Raw genomic sequence first — 21,812 nt, forward strand, 5'->3', positions numbered from 1 at the left:
AAACACGCTTCCATGGGCTTTTCCTTACATGCAAATGATCCTTTTTAATATATACGAACTATGTATGCTTCGATTAAAAATGTGACTGGATCAATTGGATCATATATTCTTGCAAACCAGCCAAAAATCAAATACAAACTGAAGCCCTGAAGGAATTCTGGAAGTACAACCCATATAGCACAACGGCTCTACTTCTGGCAAGGAAATCTCCTCTCCTTTCGAAATGGAGCTAGAAAGCGACAGCAGTACGTAAAAACATGCTGTCATTCAGCAATGAACTAACTACGCTAATGAACAATACTCAGAAATCATAAAAAAAAACGTAACCGGTGAAAAACTCAGCTAAGCAAGTAAGCACAAAGTGATCAAATAACAGCAGAGCACTTGCTTCTTATTTTTGTTGACTGTTAACCTCAATTTTGGGTCTCAGTATTCAACTGGATGACAAAGTTAGTTCCTTGGAGATATGAACACGGGATTCTCTTCAGGACACAAACAGTGGCAGTGAGGGGGACATTGTGCTTAAGGTAACAAACAGAACTGCTAAGAATGGGTTCTCATAACACTTTTCACCCACTATATTTGATCCATATTAGTACAGACTTTGTCACTTTTCCTTCCTCGTTAGACTTAAAAGCCAAAACATCCTAGAATTTTGGGAATAAAATATTTAACTGTGAGCGTAAATAAGAAGCTATTATCCACTTTTAGAAACAATGTACAAGTTCAAGTCAATGCCTACCTGCAAGGAATGTTTGAGGTTCATCAATTTTTCTCCTCCTTCTAAAGAACTTCATGTGAATTCTCCACACTTACGCTCTACCCAGCAGCAAGCAGGGATCAACAATTCTGACCAGTAAACTTACCCTTCGAACTGGATCAGCCTTTGCAAAGAACCAACAATCTTTCACTTGCGTACACTGCAGCTGTCCTTGACTCTCTCATGTACACAGCACACAACTGATGTGGCCTCACATCACTACAGTGCAGCACACCTTCCCATAGTTTCCCCTTCAATCCAAGCATTTTGGTGCTGAACAGAGAATGCAGTTCAGCTTTCACCCCTTCACCATACAATAACTTTTCAGGCACTGACCCAATGATGACAAACACTCACCAGCTACATGTCAGCATATCTAGAAACCTTAGGAAACAGCAGTATCCTAAGATACCTAGACTCTGGATACTTCCATTGAGACTCGGAATTAATACTTATGGACAGGTTTCTTATTGTTATTGTAGGAAGAGGTCGAAACCAGCAGTAGATAGGCAGGTAAAATCTGAAGCCTTCCGGGAGTCCGAAACGGAACCTGTGAGTCACCTCCATTGCGGACTCACATGTTTTCATTTAGGAATATTAAGAAGTCAAAGGACAAGAGTGGCAAAGCAAAATTTGCCTTTAAATCATTGTGCTGCAGTCTGCTATGAGCTTTCTGTCACTCAAAGACTTGTGCTCAGTACTAGATACTTTCTCAGAGACGCACAAATTTGTATCCTTGCATCCAGTGCCTTCAAGATAGTGAATCATCAATTACAACTTGAAAATGAAGAAATGAAGGAACAGGTAAAGTGCCAGACTTCTTTGCAGCAGGTTAGTCAACTGTGCTGTCAGCTCTGGTGTTTGACATTTCTGCTGTTCCCGGCATTCTTGACTTATGGGTTCATTACATCTTCATTATGCCCATGACCTTTATGAGGCCACTATTTAGCAGGGCAGTACCACCTTGTTTATTACCATACCTGCCATTCAGAAGATGTTACCTTTTTCGCTATGGATAAAATTGTCATTAAAAAAGTAAAGAAGCAGATCACACATGGCAGTCCAAATCAACTCTGAAGATGTTTACAGCAGACCACTTCTAAGAAAATAGTTGTCATGCTTTTAAAATGTTAGGAGAAATGAAAGCAAGCCAGTCTTTGGAGTAATCCCTTTCTAAAGGCAATTACTGTTCTACTATGAAAAGTAAACTATTTGAAGAACTATAAAAGATTATTCTCTTGTTGAGATTTGCATTTTGCTGGAACTTGAAAGTGCTGACCAAAGCTGTACGTATGGGTAACAAAACCACCAACTCTTAGGTCAGAATTTAAAAGCTGCCATCAGGTGGCCAAACTGGAAGTGGAGAGCAGAAAACAAATGCAAGGATTAAAGAAACATCAACATCACCTTTTCTCCCTTATCCAGAGCAATAGTACCTTTTCCACACCAGAACTGGCTCCTACCAAATCCCTACGGTGTACCCTGCGCCCCTGCAGCACTCGCTAGCTCAGGAGCTGCTCTGCCTGCCCAGCTACTCCACTGCCAGCCCAGCCTGGCTGGCAGCAGTACAGCCACTCGCATGTTAGCTCAGGTGCACTGCTACAAGCTGTGCCAGGCTCAAGCCAGCATTTGCAAAACCAGTTCATGTACACGCAAGGAACCGCCTACCTTACAAATTGATCGCGCACTCTCAGGAGTAGTGGCCTGTTAATGCGAAAGAAAACATACTCGATTTTCACTGTAGGCTCAGTGGCTTTTGTATGAAAAACCGGAGAATTAGTACATTGAAAGGAAATTAGAGATAGCGGAGTAGTAAGAATAGCAGCATGTAACAACGTAACACACTAAGCTATACAAATACATTTAAATACTACTGGCATCTGACATACATAAATGCAAGCGGCTGAAACTGACAATCTAGGTTTAAACAACGATCATGTTGTACATGTTGTACACAGCATCGCATCAGTTGCTTCCTGCAGGTCGTTTTAACAAGTACTATTGTGATTCTAAAAGTAGGAAAGCCAACAGTTAATACCCTGTACTCAGAGCTGCATTTTACATTTACAGTACTGACATAAACATTCATGATTTATGCCCCTATGAGACAGGAAAGTAATCCTGTGTTCATTTTAAAAAGTGAAAGAAAGTATGAGAGACAAACATTAAGGTGGACTTCTCAAGGCCACAAAGCCAAGTGGAGAAGTGAGATCTCTTGTATATTAATTACAAGGAATTCTTATGCAAGCAGGTGATAGCACATCAATTCACCTGTTAACTTTTACCCTTTCCAGACACCAGATCACCTGTAGAAGGAGAACTCTTCCTTTGTAAACACAAAGGTTGCTTAGTTTAACGGTTGTCTGCAACAATCAAACAGATTAACTTCCATTTTTTCCAAGACAAGAATAGATTACTGAGAAGTAAAGTCAACCCCTTTATGTCAACAGTTGCCCAGGACATCAGAAGTCATTTTATAACCCTGCCACCATACAAAAGCCTGGAATCTACAACATTTCTAGTAACAAGTTCGCTGGACTGGAGGCTGGCGGATGTTACCCCCATTTACAAAAAAGGGCGGAAGGAGGATCCGGGGAACTACAGGCCTGTCAGTCTGACCTCGGTGACTGGGCAAAGTCATGGAACAGGTTATCTTGAGTGCTATTAATGAGCACATACAGGTTAACCGGGTGATCAGGCCCAGTCAACATGGGTTTATGAAAGGCAGGTCTTGCCAATCAAACCTGATCACCTTCTATGACAGGGTGACCCGCCTGGTTGACGAGGGAAGGGCTGTGGATGTAGTTTTCCTGGACCTCAGTAAAGCCTTTGATACAGTTTCTCATAGTGTTCTGGTGGAGAAACTGGTAACTGCTGGCCTGGATAGGCACACCCTCCTTTGGGTTAAAAACTGGCTGGATGGCCGGGCCCAAAGAGTGGTGGTAAATGGGGCTAAATCCGGCTGGAGGCCGGTCACCAGTGGGGTTCCCCAGGGCTCAGTGCTGGGTCCAGTTCTGTTTAACATCTTTATCAATGACCTGGATGAGGGGATTGAATGTACCCTCAGTAAATTTGCGGACGACACCAAGCTGGGAGGCTGTGTCGATCTGCTTGAGGGTAGGGAGGCCCTTCAGAGGGATTTGAACAGACTGGATCGTTGGGCTGAGGCCAATGGCATGAGCTTTAATAAGGCCAAGTGCAGAGTCCTTCACTTGGGGTATAAAAACCCCAAGCATCGCTATAGGCTCGGGAGGAGTGGCTGGAGAGCTGCCTGGCGGAGAAGGACCTGGGGGTGTTGGTTGACTACCGGCTTGATATGAGCCAGCAGTGTGCCCAGGTGGCCAAAAAGGCCAATGGGATACTGGCATGTATCAAGAATAGTGTGACCAGCAGGAGCAGGGAAGTGATCCTGCCCCTGTACTCGGCACTGGTGAGGCCGCACCTGGAATATTGTGTCCAGTTTTGGGCCCTCGCTTTAAGAGAGATATTGAGCTCCTGAGCGAGTCCAAAGAAGGGCAACTAAACTGGTCAAGGGGCTGGAAAATAAAACTTATGAGGAGCGGCTGAGGGAGTTGGGGCTGTTTAGCCTGGAGAAGAGGAGGCTGAGGGGAGACCTGATTACGGCCTATAAATACTTGAGAAAAGATGGTGGGGAGTTAGGGGAAGGGCTCTTTACATTAGTGATGGTGATATAGAACAAGAGGAAATGGGCATAAGCTTAGTCAGGGGAGATTCAGGTTGGATGTTAGGAAGTATTTCTTCTCTGAAAGGGTTGTCAGCCACTGGAATAGGCTGCCCAGGAGGTGGTTGAGTCCCCATCCCTGGATTGTTTAAGAATAGGGTGGATGAGCTACTTGAGGATATGGTTAATGGGGATTAGGGATGGTTGGACTCGATGATCTCTAAGGTCTTTTCCAACCTAGAAATCTATGAATCTATGAACATAACCCTTCTTTTCAGTTGACAAACATCAAGGGCATAGCAAAAAAAAATGCCAAAGTCTACTTTTTTCCAGGTTGCTTCCTTCACATAACAATACAAATCAGAAAACACCTAGAATCCTGCATTCTAGAGCTACAACCATGATGGGGTACATCTAAAACACATGCAAGAGACATATTCCTTAAATCCAAAACATATACGATTTTCTCAAAGGGTAAGATACAGAAAAACATACCAGGCAAGCACTAATTTGTCTCACTGATCTATCCTCTCAATAGCCAGAGGCTACTTTTAACTACACTGACTTAACAAAGGAATCCAAATTGTATAAATCAACGTCTCAATTAACATTTTGTTTAGGAAGAGTTACGGAAGGGAAAGAGAATGTAATCATTTGCTAGCACAGTGGCTCCAGAGGTCTGGGAGCGAGTGCAAGAAGAATGGAGTTGAATGTGGGAAGGGTCCATTATTCTTTCAATAGCTCTGGTGCTGCAAATATGTGCTTGCATACTTTCCTACTTGAAAAGCTTAAGTCTTCAGTAGCTCCTTGGTCTGGGAAAATGGCAGGCACCCAAATGCTAACCCAGGGATCTAGGAAGGAGATCTACCTGAAGAACAATATTTTTCAAGTGGCCTTAGAAGTGAAAAATGGCCATAAAGAGAAGTCTCTTTCCCAAGGGATTTTATTCCTTCTGTCTGGCTGCTGTTCGTCAGGTGCTGTTCCCCGCACACATCCCCAGCACATTCTAATGCAAGAATGGAGAAAGGGCCTCTCTGAAAATAATCACACTTGCTGAAAGACCTGCCCTGCATAAATATCTCCAACAACAGTACAAACAGAAATCAGCCTTCTTGCTCGATACTTTAGTTGAAATTTATGGCACTGCTGGCCATGATTCTGTTATTACTATTCTACCTGGCTAAGGCTCAAAGTCACAGAAGTGGGAATTTCAGAGGTAGTTTCAGAAATGCTGTAGCTCATTTAGGGGGGGAAAAAAAAAAGATGAAAAAATAAACACCTAGTTCTAGAAATGCTGTACCCACACATTAGTGAACAAAGCTATATATTACACATATATGCATACATGTATGAACACATGTACCATAGAGATTGGAACAGAGAAGTTAGGGGACACACATGGCCTATGAAATGACATTTAATGCTACACCCTGGGAATAATAAAGCAAAGGGAAGAAAAATAAAATCAAAGGGAATACTGAAAGACAGTCCCTTGTGCTTCCTGCAAATATCACCAGCTGCTGGAGGATTTATATGCAAACAACTAGAAGTTGAGCTTTAACGTGGAATTTCCCCTTGCTATCTTACTGGTTTGCTTCCAATGCTCGGAGTTTAATTAAAGTCCATCAGCCAATTTTTTTTCCGTCTGAAGGACCTAAATTATTCCCTTTCAAGTTTCTCTGCATTGACTGACCCAGATTTTTCCAAATCTTGAGCTTCCACTAACCCAAATTATCAACGCCACCCCCAGCATGTTTTTTAAAAAGTTAAAAGATTTCAACATGACTGACCCAAGTAATACCAACAGCTATTGCTGGCCAATATGCAGGTATGCAGGTATGTGTGAGTTACACTTAGAATGAGTGATTGTGCAAGATACAGCATTCTGCATTGCCAGTTCATGTATCAAGGTCTAATAGTCACCTCCTCTTAACTCCTAACAGAGTATTTCATATTGGTGACTGGGCAATGAAAGAGTCCTATAAGAAGTCCTCTAAGACAAGTGGACAAGAAGTTTTACTGTGTGTAAACGGAATCTTTATCTAATCTTCTCTAGCTGGGGAAATGGTGCAATAAATTTGATGAAGAAAGGAAGGATTTAAAGCCAGCGGAAACCAGGAGTTCTCAAAGCAGAAACATAGAGGACATGCTGCCCTTAGGAATAGATCTCTGCTATTTACTCCGATCTACTGGAAGAACTCCCGGGGAGCATGTCTTAGCAAGAGAAAGGAAAGTTTGCTATGCTCTTCATTTCCTGTGTAATTCCAGAAACTGCCAGCACAATGCTGTTTGGGGAGAACCACACAACGGCTATTCAAGAGGGAATTCGGCATTGTATTCTGAATGAATGGAAACATTTTGAAAGATATGTATTGCTCTGAGTAAAGTAGAATGCGAACCCAATAAGGATTGTGGGCACAAATATACCTTCAACCAGATAATTGTATATTCTGACCCTTTCCATTATGACTTTCACAATATTCTTAGCAGTGCTAAACATCCCAGTAAATCATTCAGGCTAGAGTTCACAGTAGCCATGAAATAAATTGTAATAAATCAGGACTAAAAATATTATGCAACTACAGTTCAATTGATACCAAGTGTAGCTAATTTTAATGGAGATGCTATCACTTTTACGTGATATCCTTGCAAGTTAGTGATTTGGGATCTCAATGACCGGATGAAGCAAAGGCTCTTCAAAGTCCAGGTTTCTTAGAAATAAACTAGATGAATGGTTCCTTGAAAAAATCCCAAGGGTATTTCCCTCCAGCCCACTGGAAAAATCTTCTGCTAAGCATGACAATGCAAAGGATTTTTAAAAAAATTAAAAAATAAAAAAAAATCAGTAACGCAGAACAGTAAGGGAACCACAAGCTTCGGCTGGGCTCGGGCGCCAGGACCTCAGCCCCAAGCAGAATCAGACCTTTTAACTGAAGAGGAACAGTCCACATGCCTCATTTTCACCCTTACTTTGCTTTAAAACCAGGCTGTTCCTCCCCCCCCATAGTCCACATTGGCTGATAAATTCCCCAACGGCGGGTGTTAACTAACTCTGCATTCCAGTCTGCTCTGCGTCATGGAGTTCCACATCCCGCTGATGAGGAACACATGGTGGACATGTGGTAGGAAGAGCCTGACAGCACTAGCACAAGCAGGGATAACTCCCTCTGACCTTCGGCTTTTTTTTTTCCTCGGTGCCATCCCCAACTGCACAATAAGGAGTCTGTGCCCCTCTGTTGCCTACTTGTCATTCTGGGATTGCTGGACACAAGCTGAAACTCTAAGATTTCAACAGGCAGCTCTACTGAATACAAACTGTGGCTGTAAACATATGCTAAAAGCAAAAAATTGATTATTCTATGTCCTCACCTCTACGAGACCTTTCAGAGGAACTTTTTGATCATATAAGTTATATCTGGATTAATTGGGCTAAATAGGTCCAAAAACACTAGTGATGGCTACATATTCCATCAACTCAGTGAAATAAACTAACTCACAGCACTGCTAAAAACTACACAGTGGCAACTGTATTAGAATATTAGACATCTTTCTAAAATGAACAGACCATTTGTCATCTTTTCAAGATTCAAGCCTGGCTTAGAGGAACAATGAGATTCAACTTCAGTGCTGTCCAGCCTGATGACTCACCCAGAGCACTGTATTTACCAAGTCACATGGACTCGAGGGTGTCCAAGGAATACAGTCAGCTCTTCCTCCTTTGAAACCTCCAAAAAGTAAAACCAATCACGGGCTAAGTGCTGGTCTGAAGCCTCAGCAGACCAGACAGACAAATGACTGATGACGATCCGCACACATATATTTACTGACGATTAGAAACCAAATGCTGAGCCTCATGCTCTCTGCTTTTAGTCTTATGCATACTGCAACGCTGGCAAGAATCTTGCAGTAAAATTAAATCCGTTGCCAGTAAGTCAGTCTAGCTTCATTCAACAGAAGTCCTTGTTAATATTCCAAATTCTAAGATTCATGACCTCTTACCTGTACAAGGCTGTCAAGACACTTGGCATGACCTTTCTTTTATAATAGACCTGGATATGCTGTACATTCCTTTCAACGCCCCCACTGAACGAATAAAATAACATGGGAGCAGCAAAATACAATAAAATCCTGTGAAAGCAACAGTATTAAAATCAGTAACAGCAGTATGTTCTTTAAAATATAAAGTCAAGGTCTCACAAACTGCTTTGATAGTACGTTCATATTTATTGTATAAGCATAACATACAAAAGCATCAAATTGTTTTCCTTATATTTGGCTACATTCAGTTTAGAAACAATAAATAGTTTTAAAAATACTCCATTTCTGAAGTTGAAGGCTACACTCACCCCCAACATATTTACAGAAAAAGCAGAGCAAATTGAGTAAAGTTTAAACGCATAATAAAAAGGGCAAACTTTGTGAGAAAAATTATGCCTTTTAGTTACAACAGCTACTCTTAGTGAACTGAGAGACTTCTAAACTAGCACGCAAGATCTCCAAGGCATCTTGAGAACATCTACTCCCAATTCATGGCTCAAACAACAACTCAAAGGCCAATATCTTTCTCTGAAATGTTCAGTAAAATCCTCTTTTGTGAAGAAATATGATTAAAGCTACACCAACATTTTTAAAGTGTGGTTATAGCCTGAGAAGTTAGTGTGTAAAAATCACACCCTCTTATCCAATAGACGTAGTTCCCCTGTTTTGATTCAAAGTCAGATCCACTTGCTTTACTGGCTAAAATAACTTTTTACAACTTTCTAAATTCCTACTAGTACTGTGAAACCAATTCAGTTCTGCAAAGGAGAACCAGATTCTTTTCTGGCTTGTGCATCTGCAAAAGGATTATTACCTAAATCAACACATACAATTTCTACTTTTGTGATGGAGGAGCCAAAGAGAATCTGACTTATTCTCTGGATGGTAGTCAGAAAATTCTGTTTTTATTTATGAAAAGAGCAGATCTGGACTAACAGGAAAGACACGAAGATCCACACATCATTCTCTAATAGTCACATTTTAGAGAAAAAAAATATCCAACATCTTTCCATGGCATTCCTCAAAACATCACTTGAACGCAAGGGAACTTTGTAACAAAAGTTTGCTAATAGTGAAGACTACTGATTTCAACATAGGAATACCACCAAGCCAAACCACGTATATTCATTCTATAGATAACTAAGCCCAAGCAAAGAGTTTTCACTCCCTGGTGTACCCTGAGTTGCTCCTCAAGATTTTCCTACTGAGTTGGGTTATTGCATCTCTCCCTTCCCTACCAGTGGCGCTGCTTGTGGGGACCCACTCCTACTAATGCACAAAGTAAAAAGAACTGAGTTATCAAAGTCCTGCTGTTTAATCTATTAAATTCATGCAACTCATTTTGACACATGTGCCTTATGAAGCACTCAATCATACATCCAGCTGGGGGCAAGCTGGAGGGGGTAGCCCCTTTCACCAGCACAGACGGATCTGAAAGAGAAAATCTGCCCATGATCTAGTTTAGGATGCCTCACCAGTGGAACATCTGCCTATACCTGTGTTATTCCCAGCCTTTCTCATGGAAGCAGATTTTAAAAGAAAAGAAAACAACCAAAACAAAAAAGAACCACCATAAGAGCAGCAGAGTATTTCAGAGATGCCAATTTCCTAAGGAGGGCAGCTTCAGAGAACAGGGACACTAAGGAAGTTGCAGTGTGCTCATATATGATCCCTTATTTAAAACAAATTATCAGCAGAAAAAAAAGGCAATATCCCAAGGCAATAGAAAGGAAATCAAGTGTATCAAGCTATTCCCGAACTCCCATTACCTACCCACTTGCAACGTTGACTGAAAATTATACTACACCATTCATTTTACTCTCATGATGCAAGGGTAAAGGAAGAAAAAACTCCCCCATCTTACCCCCTCTTTTTATTTTAAAAGATCTTAAAAACAGATCTGTATTGTTACTTCAAGGTTGCTAATGTTAGTACTGTATATATTTATAGATGAGGTATTCCTTTCTGTCTGAAGAACATGAGGTAATAAGTAGCTGGAATTGTCATGGTGATTTATTAACATATTCTCAGGAGAAGCCCTGCACCTGCGTCTGTGCAGACAGAACACCCACGACGCTGAACTCACCCTTACACAGCCCACAAGATCTTGAAAGGAAATGCTCCCAATTTAGACCTGCTCCAACAGGTGTCTTTTACGTCTCACTTTGCATGACCATAAATATCAGAGGGTGGAGCAAAAAGCTCCTCGTCCATTGTAATCGTGCTTTGAAAACAAATACCTTTGCCCCCTCTGAAAGCAAAGGCGGCAGCTATGGAATTCTCATCATTTCCTCACTCCTTCATCCTGCCAGACTCAAGTCAGAGAGATGTCACCGGCAAAACCACACTCCAGGGATGAGCACATAACCTTTTTTTTTTTTTTTTCTCTTCAAAGGCCCTAAGCTGGCTCTGAAACTTCCCCAAACCGTATTTTTTTTCATTCTAGTATCTCATCTTGCAGCTATCTGCCAAAGTGAATGACATACGCAGGCTGTTCATGGTTTTTTATAAGCTCTCATTACCCAAACAGGGAACCATTTCCTTGAAAATGCTTTCCCCAGCAGCATCAGTCTCTCTAGGCACCACCAATAAATTTGTCTCCTGGCCCATCCTGATGTACAGCAAAACATGCCTGGATTAATGTATTTGATACTGTTTTGCACTTGTTTACCAGAGGGAGGATGCTACCTGTGGGACTTGTCATCAGGGTGATTAATATCATAGGGAAAAAAAAAAAGACAGTCAATTTTAACAGCTGACTGGAAAGCTTTGCCAGATTTGCTCTGGCAAGCAAAGGAGCAACATCCAGACTCCTTTCTGCGGTGTAACAAGGAGAGGCATTCTCAAAACCAAAATGGCTATCCACAACTCAAAAAAACGCAGAACAAATCAAAACAGCGAATCTGGAAAAGAAATCCTAACAAAACTGAGAAAGAGAATAACAGGTTACATCACGAACTTAGAAATCCTACCACAATGTTTCATTCTGTAACACTTTCCTTATTACAAAATGCCCGAGTCAGAGCAAATAAATACTGAATACTGAACAGGTACTCAGGAGAATGTGTGTTTTCCCCTGTCCCTCTCTACCAGCTGCTCTTTTATGGCAGGAAAGTGAAGAGCGTGAAATCCAATGATAGGAAGAAGGCAAAGGTCAGGAAAAAGGTTTTTCTTCAAGGATTTAAATTAGCGTTCTACAGCTTTGGATGTTTTGTCAACACACACTTCCCTCCTGTGAGGAAGGGAAGCCAAAGGTCCTTTGAACCATTTCTGTATGGGATCTAGATTTTTACCAGCTACAAGACTCCTAGCTTTAAAGAAAAGTTCATCCTCCCTACTCCCATTCCTTGCACCACTCCCTCCCTGTTCCTTCTTCCACCTCCCTCCTTAAAAAAGGAGAGAAAAAAGAAAATAGAAGAATAAAAGGATCTGAAGAGGAAAACAAGCACTGAAGGAGTTCTAGAGTTCATGTAACAAGACCACCATAGCCTTTCAAAGGAACCATTAAAAGAAAAACAAACAAAAGCAACATCCTCAAGATGTCTATTGTATTTTACAGAGCAATGAATGAGTGTACTGGAAATTGTCCCATCTTGCCACAAAGTGTGTTATTTCATCAAAACAAAGTCCAGAGATCAAGAAACAGCCAACATGGTAGCTGAAAGTCAGTCACGTCAAGTGATCCATGAAGAAAAACGAGATGGGGCTTGCACGACTATTTTTTTTTTCACTTCTTGCTTTGCTATAATTTATTAAAAAAAAAGACTTCAAAGATCGTTTTAAGCGTCACTTTTGTTTCTCACATGAGAAAGTCAGGCTCGAGCAGGTCTAGACAACACAGTGGTTAAAACATCATTAGCTGCCAACACTTTGTCTTCTGAGAGCTCCGACAGTTGTTGCTACCCTGGAACTGCCTCATTTGAAAATATTTGATTATTTCCATATACTATGCTTCCCTCAGAGCTTCTCCAAGATGGTAGCTATAAAACAGAGAGAGTGCACGAGTATCCACAGGAGGCAGCTTCAGACGTCAAAGACTCACTCAGTTAGATACCGGCTCAATACTTCTGGCTGATGCTCAAAGCATCTTTTTTTTTCCCCCTTTCTTTCTTCCTTCTTCTTTTTAACACTTAGCAGATCTTCTCTTTTTGTGCTTCTAGACTATTCTATCCTCTGTGGGCTCTGCTTGGAGGGCAGTTAACACTTTTAGCTTTGATTGCTGTGCATATAGAAATATAAGACAGACAGGGAGATATACAGATTTTTATCCCATCTGTATATCACCACATTTTACCAAATCCCAAACATCATGCTCAAGAAAAGATCTGCTGAAGACAATGTAACTGAACAGGTGTTCCTGAAGGCAGAGTTTGGCCTGCAGGATAAAGCCTGATTAATTTAGCTATAGGGTAACAGGAATGAGAATCCTCTGGTTAGATGAAGTGTAAAATCAGAGGTCAACTAAGATCACATATTTTACAGCAATTTCTAACTCATTAATCATAGCCACCCGCTACTGCTAGGAGAAAGACGTGAAGACAAGCCTGTCATACTACAGGAGATAAAATATTCCTCCCTAGCCCAAAATAGATCTATTAGTTTTTGTTTGCTCAAACCATAGAATGCAACAGTGCTGAATTTCCTACACTATGCAGATTCAGCTGCTGGTACGTACAGAAGCCTGCCTGCAGCTTGGTCCCTGCCGTGTCCAAGAAAAAAACAGGAGAGAGCCAGTGGGAACACACTGGGACACGTTCCCTCCATCACAGCAGTTAACATATCATTCACTTTTGACCACCTTCCTTCTAGGGTAATCCTTAAATTCAGGCAGAAGGGAGGTCATCTTTCCACGGACACGCAGCACCTCCCTCACATCTGGTAGTGGGACGTTCAAGGAAAGATTACCCGTAGCTTTGGCCACAGCACAGACCAGAGGCATTTTCACAGAAGAGATTATCTGAGAGCAGACCCCAGATGGCCGCATCCTTGACTTAAAAGGTCCACATGGATGAATTTCTCAGCTCTCAGATGGCTGCCCCACAGGTGTCTAATCTCACAGAGGTGAAAGTCTGACTGTCAGCCTGGGACAGACTACAAAGGTTGGCCTCTCAAGGAGCCAGCAGAGCTTTCCACATGTGTCAGACAATGTGTGTCTGAGAAAACTAAAATCATTGTACAGAGAGCATAAAGAGCAACATGCCATCTTTCCTTCTTCTAAGAACGGATATGAACTATGTTGTGCAAGAGCTCAGCTAGTTTGGCATGTTTGATAAATTCATTCAAGTTCCTGGTGCAGTGTAATGGTGGATATAACATGGATTCTCTAATGAATCTTTTTGCGCCTGGAAAGACAGCAGAGGTTTTGTGCCTTATATGCAGAAGAGTGTCGTGAAATCCTGAGAGCCTCTCTCAGATACTCTGTAAATGCATTTGGGACTCAGTCAATGAGGCTTTCATTTACAGACACAGGTCTACCACTTCCAAATCTCTGAATCTAAATTGTACCTGAACTATAGTGATACTGGCTTCATTTCAAGGAGAGTTACCTTTTCACCCATTCCTTTTCTTTCCCAGGAATTTTTCACAACAGAGGTATCAGACAAGCCTATCAACAGGTAATGATGTAATGAATAATAAAATACTGCTCCCTGAATATTGCAAAAGCTGCTTTTCCTCTTCTCATCCTACTTTGTATTTAACCATCACTCTTAGTCCATAGTTATTTCCCCCCATTACAAGTTCAGTTTCTGTTAAAAGGACTCATAAGCTTACTTCTGAAGGATGGATCTTTTAATGACGAGTTCTTCATCCAAGTCAGCTTCATTAGCCATGAAGAGCAATCTTTTTCCTGTATCGTCCACTCCATGAAGTCACGCTGCTCCACTGTAGTAGAAAATCAAACACAATCACTACATAATCCTGTCTTAATGCAGACTGGAAAGACAAACGGGACCACCGAGCACCCTCAAATACTAGGTTTCAGACCAACCCAGCAAATCAGTGAATTTGCAAAATTTATCCACAATATTTATTATCTTATTTCAGTCAGGGTAGCTGATATATACCTTGGCATTTAAAAGAGATGCCAACTACAGGTTCCTGACATGCAACACTCCATCTGGAGCTGTCCTTTCCCCTCTCTCTCTTTTTTTATTAAAAAAACACAAACAAAACTAAAACCTGCTACCCGAATTTACAAAACAAACCCAAGGCAAGCAGAGAGTTCTTGAAAATCCAACTGCTTCTTCCTCATCATAAATCACTCCACATTACGATTTGGTGGTCTGGAGAGGATTATGAATTCAGTTAAGACATAACTACTTTGCAACTGATGTCCTATTTCAGATAAATACGGATAGCAATAGAAAACCTAAATCATATACACAAACATACATAAAAGTATAGTTCTAAGACTCCTACCATTGATGTTTCTGGGTGGGTTAACTCGGTTTAAATATCTCTTTATAAAACTGCCAACCACGAGAATATCTAATAGTCACATATATTATTGCAGCAACTCTCATCTCCTGCAACAGTGACTGTATCAACAGTGACCTTGGTCTACTGAAATGTAAAACATTTATTTTTGAACAGTCTTCACAACATCTGAATACAGTGGTGGCCCCTTATTCTAACTTGCACTTTGCAGTATGTGCCATCACTCTGGTGGCAACAATACACTGGTCTTTACAGGAACACAGGCTGTACAAGAATGCCGTGGTACAGTTCTAACAAAAACCTCTTTTCTCCCACTAAATACTGTTACTTGGGGCCAAATTGGCAAATACTCAATCTCCTAAGTTCTAAGCTTTTAACAACATTGGAATAATAGCATACTCTGGTAAGTAAGTAATTCTGTAAGATCTTTTCTCAGCCAAACTGTTTTTAACCTTATCTTCCCCAGTTCAGCCCCATCCCTTATTTTCCTTTTACCTGTTCCTTCAGAGTTCCCTTAACAATAACCATAATCAAAATACAGTCAAATCTAAGCAGCTGTTGAAAGTTCTCCTACCAGCAGCCCTTGATCCAAGTGACCAAGCATACCCTCTTCAGAAATCCTCCCCATCCCTTCTCAGAAATTAATCATACAGCAAAGAAGCACAAAAATAGGCCTGAACATGTAACACTATGACAAATTCAGTAAAATTAGGATAAAGCTCATTTGCTATAAAAACTCAGAAATTAGTCCTGAAAGCAGTGCTGGTTCTCATGCTGAGGAGAGTGATGAAGTCTGAGAGTAGAGCCTAACCAACCATCACCACTGCCACCTAAATGGGGTGTCCTGACAGGCGAGAAACATGACAGCGACAGATTCTCCTCCATCAAGGTACCTCTCAAAGTTCAAGTCATGGCTGGCCATCTCCTGACCGTTCCTACAGTAACATAATATATTATACTGCTATAGCAAAGCTCTATGCAGTAAGAAAAGGGAAAAAGAAAACTGATGAAAACAGGACCAGGTGTATGACTGCCACCAAACCGGTTTCTCTTGCTTGTGTGGATAGGTGAGAAACAGCGAAACATGTGAGAGCACTATTTTTTTTTTGTAGCGGATGCCAGGTCAGGTTTTCCCCTGTACACTGGCAATAAACAGCATTACTTTTGTAATTTAGAAAAGACAAAACTTATTACTAAAATCGATTACCCAGAGATATAAGAGTGCTGTTTCCAATCACACTGGCATTACTTAGTGAGGAAAAATAAATAGAAGAATGAATACATAACTAGTTTACAAAATCCCTGCAAGGAAAGCATGAGAAAAATGTTAAATCTCCAGTGATGGTAACTAAAATATTGTTTAAAAACATAAAAATAGAATGCAGAATGTGTTTTGCCACCTCAAAATAGATAAATAAGGATTTAACATAGCTATTTATTAATTTAACATTGCAATTTATTAATTATCTTAGAAATTAAAGCCCCATCAATTTTGAGAGCTTTAATGACCTAAAGAAATCATGACATCACAAGAGAATGGAAATTGAGTGATTCAGTGATGAGAAGAAATAATTTTCAGTCAGATTTTCTCAAATGCTTTTTAATCAAACATAATTAATTGACATTTGGGAAAAAGACACCTTTGTTAAAGATTTGGTATCCCCACCCTTTCAATTAAAAGGGAGAGAATTCACACGATGCAGACTGCAAGACCACCAAGAGGTCTTCTGGCAAACACAGGGCATACCAGTGATGACATGCCTGCTGCTCTTCAAGACAAGAAAAACAAGCAGGAAAGAGTCACCATCCCCATCTTTTCTGCCTTTCTTTATACACAGAAAGATTCAGACACCCTTTTCCAGCCAGTCCCTTGCAGGTCATCTTTAAGCACACGGCTCCATCTGGGTGTCTGAATTCCTGATGCACTGTTTATTTGGGTTACTATCATTCACTAGCACTCTGCTTTTTTTTTTTTTTTAATTGCCATGCTCTCATCAATCAATTAAAAAAGACAATAAGATGATTATTGTCAATATATGATCCCCTAAATATAAAAGCCAATGAACTTCACCCTGTAACTTGCAGCTGAGTTATGTCAAGCATTTCAGGAAACCATCAGTATGAATTTATAGCTGCTTAACGCTGCTAATTTAAAAACTGTTCCTTATATCACAGTTCTTGAATGTTCAGTAATATCTCAAAAGCAAGGACTTTGTATTGGATTCCATGACATATGCAAAATAAAGTTTTGTTGCTCCTTGTCAAAAAATTAATGAATTTGTAGGAACAGTCAAACGATAAAGCAAACTGCAAATATATCTAGTGGCTCGTCAGGAATAAGGATCCATTTCCTAATCATACTAACACTTGAACAGTACACTGCAAGTACACAGAAACATACATGTGTCATGATTTGGAGAAGGAGTTAGTAGTGCCACATACTATGAAAAGCTGCCTGACGCATTCCATGTTAATACCTTGCCTTCAGTTGCTTAAAAGCTTCATCAAATTTTAACTGTTTGGGATTATATTCCCAATGTCAGGTTCCTGCCTTAAGAGGAACATTTGGAATGGGAAAACAGTTCAGCTGCTTCTAAGGCTAAAGAAAAAAAAGATGTTTAGCCTAAGCTTAAGCAGTTAAGTGGCCTTTCTCTTGGAAAGCTCTGGTATTTCAGTTCTTCAGAGAAGCAGCATGACACTCAGTAAGTGCTGCTGACCTGAGTATCAGGAGTATACTTTTTGCCACCTGACTCCATTATAAATCTTTGAAAAACTGCAGTTTCACATGCTCTTTCAAGAGTCCCATTTTTGTTGCAAAAATGGCTGCATACTTTACTCTTAAGGAAAGGTTGTTTCAATTCCTCAGTTTCTAGAACCGATCCAGTAGCAGGTGCCATCTAAGGTCTTCCCTACCATCAGGTGGTACAAGCAAAGTACACGAGCCATGAGGCTCCACAGCCTTGCTGTGATGACTGCTTGGGTGAAAGAGCTTGATCTATTGTGTTTTTGCAACCCATTTTTTTACAATGAAATAAAACTTTTAAGCTCACAAGGGTGAGGGGAAAGAAGAGCATATAAACAAGGACTCTGCAAGATGGGCTGGAAGGGAGAGAAAGTAGTCCCTGAAAACTGGTGGAAATTGGGACTGTCCGTGAAAGGACAGTGAACCACAGACACATGAATCAGAAGAGAAGAAAAAAGGTGACTATAAGCAGATAAATGAAGCAGGTCGAGATGAAGTCAGAAGTGCAACAGGGGATGGTACTGGTAGTGAAAGAGAAGAGTAACATACGAGAAAGAGAAGCTGGACTCTTGACAATGATCCACATAGGAGGAGACTAAGCAAAGAGAACAAGAATGGAGGCTGGTGGTGGCAAGAAGTCAGCATGGGAAAAGAGACAGGGATCATCTAGGATGACATTGACAGCATTAGGGTGCATTCAGTCAAGTAGGAACAAAAGGTAGGAGGGTCCAGTGCTCCCTAAAATGTACTGTCCCTCTCCAGAACCTGGAGAATAACCCAAAATTCCTCAGTCTCAGCACTCCCCTGCTTTTAGCAAATGACTGAAAAAAGCCTGGTAGGGTACCTGTCTCATCCGAGGCAGTTCACAGAAGACAACTTACCAGAGTTATTTATGACAGCTCAAGTAGAGTAGCTTAGAGTGGGAGACCTTAGCATTCAGCCCCACAGAAAAACACTGTGGGTGTCAAAACACTTCCATATAATGGAATTTTAATTTTTTCAAGTTTGGTCCTTTTACAGAGCTGAGAAATCATGCATAAATTTTAACAAGTTATGCAGGAAGAGTAATGCTACAAAGCCAAGCACACAGGCATTTACAAACAAGCCAATTAAGAATGCATGTGCAACCTGATGTGCTCACATTTGGGAAGAGTCTTCAGATGATCTTGTTTATCTTCATAGACCTCCTCGCCTGTGCCCTGTGTGCTCAAAGCTCACACACTGGGCAGCAATATGATGTTTATCCGTAGACCCATTAGTTTATAACTCCTGAATGCTCAACTCTGTGACAGTAGTAGTGCTCTTGACAATGTTTATGTGCCATTATCACTTAGATTGTCTTTTCAAAAACAGGGAGGTTTAGAGCTGTTTGAGAGTCCGAGTCCTAAACGGTTTCAGCCCTACTATCCTTACACTTTGCTCCAGAAAGTCTTTTCATGCAGAGTCTAAGCAGCTTTCTTTTAAAAACACATTTCCTCCATTTTCAGACACACACGTAGTCCAACTGTTGGCTCGTATATCACTCCTCTCTCAAACAGTTTGAAGCTACACTTTCTTATTCGTATTACTGTAGCACCTCTGAGCTTTAATCATGGACTAGGACCCACTAAGCTGGCAATAATCAAGCCCCAGCAGTTAACAGATATCATTAAAGAAAATGAGAGGTATGGTATGGGAACAACAGTACAGTATTTGGTACTTTTAGCATGTAAGTAAAATGGGAATAATAGTCCTGCCCTGCCTTACAGCAGTGTTGTGAGAATAGATACATTAAAGATTACAAGGCACTAACTAAGATATTATGGTAAGAGGGACAAGATAAGCATCTAACCAAGTCCTTGAAATCAGTGGGAGTTTTGCCTAGCAAAAGGCTCCTGGATGTGATCTCAGAGGAGTAATCCAGTACATACCATGAGAGGGGAGAATTTCTAGAAGTATTTGTTACCCGTCTAACACTGGCCTCTACAGTCAACGGTAAAATTCCCAGCTATAACCTGGCTGATGCTTAGTGCTCTTCAAAAACCTAACGGTTTAATGTTCATATGTAACAAAAATTTAGAGTTTGATCCAAACTCACTGAAGTCACCTGGAGCTTTTCCCTTAACTCTTGTGAGCTTTGGATCACAGCCTGCAAGATTACACGAGACTAATACTTAATTCTGAGCTGGAAAAAACAAGTCACACACCAACTTACCCCTCGCCGGGAATCTGAGGAAAAATAGGGTATTTATACCTTTTTTATTTCTTTTGCTCTGGGATTGATAACTAAACATATCATACATACCAGTGGTTTCTCTATCATTTATTCATAAATAAATATATGTATTCCTATCTACATACCTGGCTTTTTTTTCCCTTTCTGTCCTGGTACCACTTCTGTGGGTTCATGAGTTTTCTTCATCAACATGGAAAGAGTAGCATCATGTGTTCGAAAGAGATCCACAACTTTATATAAATCAACATCTGTGATCAGATCGCAGCTCAACACCAAAACATCAGTCTGTCAAAGAAGAAAAAAAAAAAACACCAAACCCGTCAGAGATACAAATGACCACATATAGATTAGCATTTGAAGACTCAACAACAAATACCCCCATAACTTTTTTTTTTTTTTAAATTTAAAAAACACAGGGTCTGCCATACTCTGCCAAAAATAGTTACTGTTTTTTACCAGTTCATTTTTCTTGAGTCCTGCTGTTACTAAATTAGTTATTTAGTTAACGCTTACCCAGCTCTGGACCATAAAGAATATATGACCATCTAAACTGCCATCATCTGCTCCTAAGGGAAGGAACTGGGACACAGAATCCATGGTTTTCAAGACTGCCATGAAATTCTGCAGTATTTAAAACAGCTACTTTTAGTTACATAATGATGTAGAAAAGAAATCTTTCTGAAGAGATCTTTTTTAGCTGACTTTGCATCTGGCTACAAACCACTGGAAAAGATATTTAAACTATGTTATTTTATTGGGGGGAGAAAAAGCAAAGACTATCTAGGATGTGATTTACTCAGTAATTGCACTGTGATGGTGGGCTCAGTTTAGAAATACATTTCCTAAAATCAGCAATACCCCATATAAAAAAAAAAATGAGGAAGTTAGGTCCTATTTAATAACAGGCTTGTATTTAATTTTGATCTCAAAGGATTCCAAAGTGCCTTACAAAGCGTTTAAGAGAACTGCTGCATATATCACAGAAACATTGTCACATACTGAGTGAGATGCAGCAGCTTCATTAACCATGCACACCATCAATATACTCTGGCTAAAAACTCTTACTTAGAAACAATTTTCTGTATTTCACATGAGTTGTGGAATATACTGCCAGAAATCTACTAGTTCAGCAATTATTTTCATTTAAACTAATCCTAACGTAATATTTGTGTAGCATGGTCTACAGAAGAGCAGCAAATTCCACTTTATTTTTTGTTAATGATCAACCTTCTAAGCGTGTCTCAAGAAGATAGTGTTTCTTTCTTGACATTTACCATTTTCACTTTCTGTGCTACCATTTACTATGGTAAGCCTCCCTGCAGACTGTGACATGGCTTCCTAGTTTTGTCCTTTTAAAAGATGTTATTTAATAAGAAGGGCACCAGAAAATACTTAGTAAAACCTGAAGTGATTAGCTTACGGAGGATCAGTAATTCTACTTTTGCTTTCGAAAACTATCTCGGTTCAAAGCAAACTAGTTCAGCATTGACCTTTTATTACAGAAAGGTTTATTATAGAAAGGTTTGCTTTACAGACTTTATCTAATACTAGGAGATCCCACATTGTAGGTGAGACTAACTGACGTCTGGTATATACATTATTTGACAGGTTCTCCTACATATGCTAGGCAGTTTCATGTGTTTACCAATAAGTCATCGGAATTCATTATGTCACAAACTGTTAGAACTGCTGATTTGGCATGCTGTGCAAAAGGTCAAGCTCTTCAATTTTCATTTGATTTCTCCTCACCTTACTGAGAAACACCTGGCTGCTTTACAGGAAGAAACAATGCACAGGTTGAGAATTTTACACGTTCAAAACCTGACTTGCATCGCCCCTCTGAATGTATTTTCAAAACGTGTGGTTTATATTACAGTTTTGCCCAGGAGAAGTGCTTTAATTATCACTTCTCTAAAACAAACAACATGCATGCATT

General features: G+C 40.3%; 1 protein-coding gene across 1 annotated transcript in view; it reads right to left on the reverse strand.

Moving 5' to 3' along the window:
- The window catches only part of EIF2B3 (eukaryotic translation initiation factor 2B subunit gamma), a 93,299-nt gene that overhangs the window by 52,015 nt on the left and 19,472 nt on the right, over nucleotides 1-21,812 (reverse strand). The window contains 3 exon segments of the mRNA XM_086617396.1: nucleotides 14,253-14,346; nucleotides 14,349-14,363; nucleotides 20,002-20,161. Coding sequence (XP_086473522.1) covers nucleotides 14,253-14,346; nucleotides 14,349-14,363; nucleotides 20,002-20,161 — 269 coding nt within the window.

Source organism: Tauraco erythrolophus, chromosome 10 (assembly GCF_009769465.1).
Source record: "Tauraco erythrolophus isolate bTauEry1 chromosome 10, bTauEry1.pri, whole genome shotgun sequence".
In the NCBI taxonomy this organism is placed as follows: Eukaryota; Metazoa; Chordata; class Aves; order Musophagiformes; family Musophagidae; genus Tauraco; species Tauraco erythrolophus.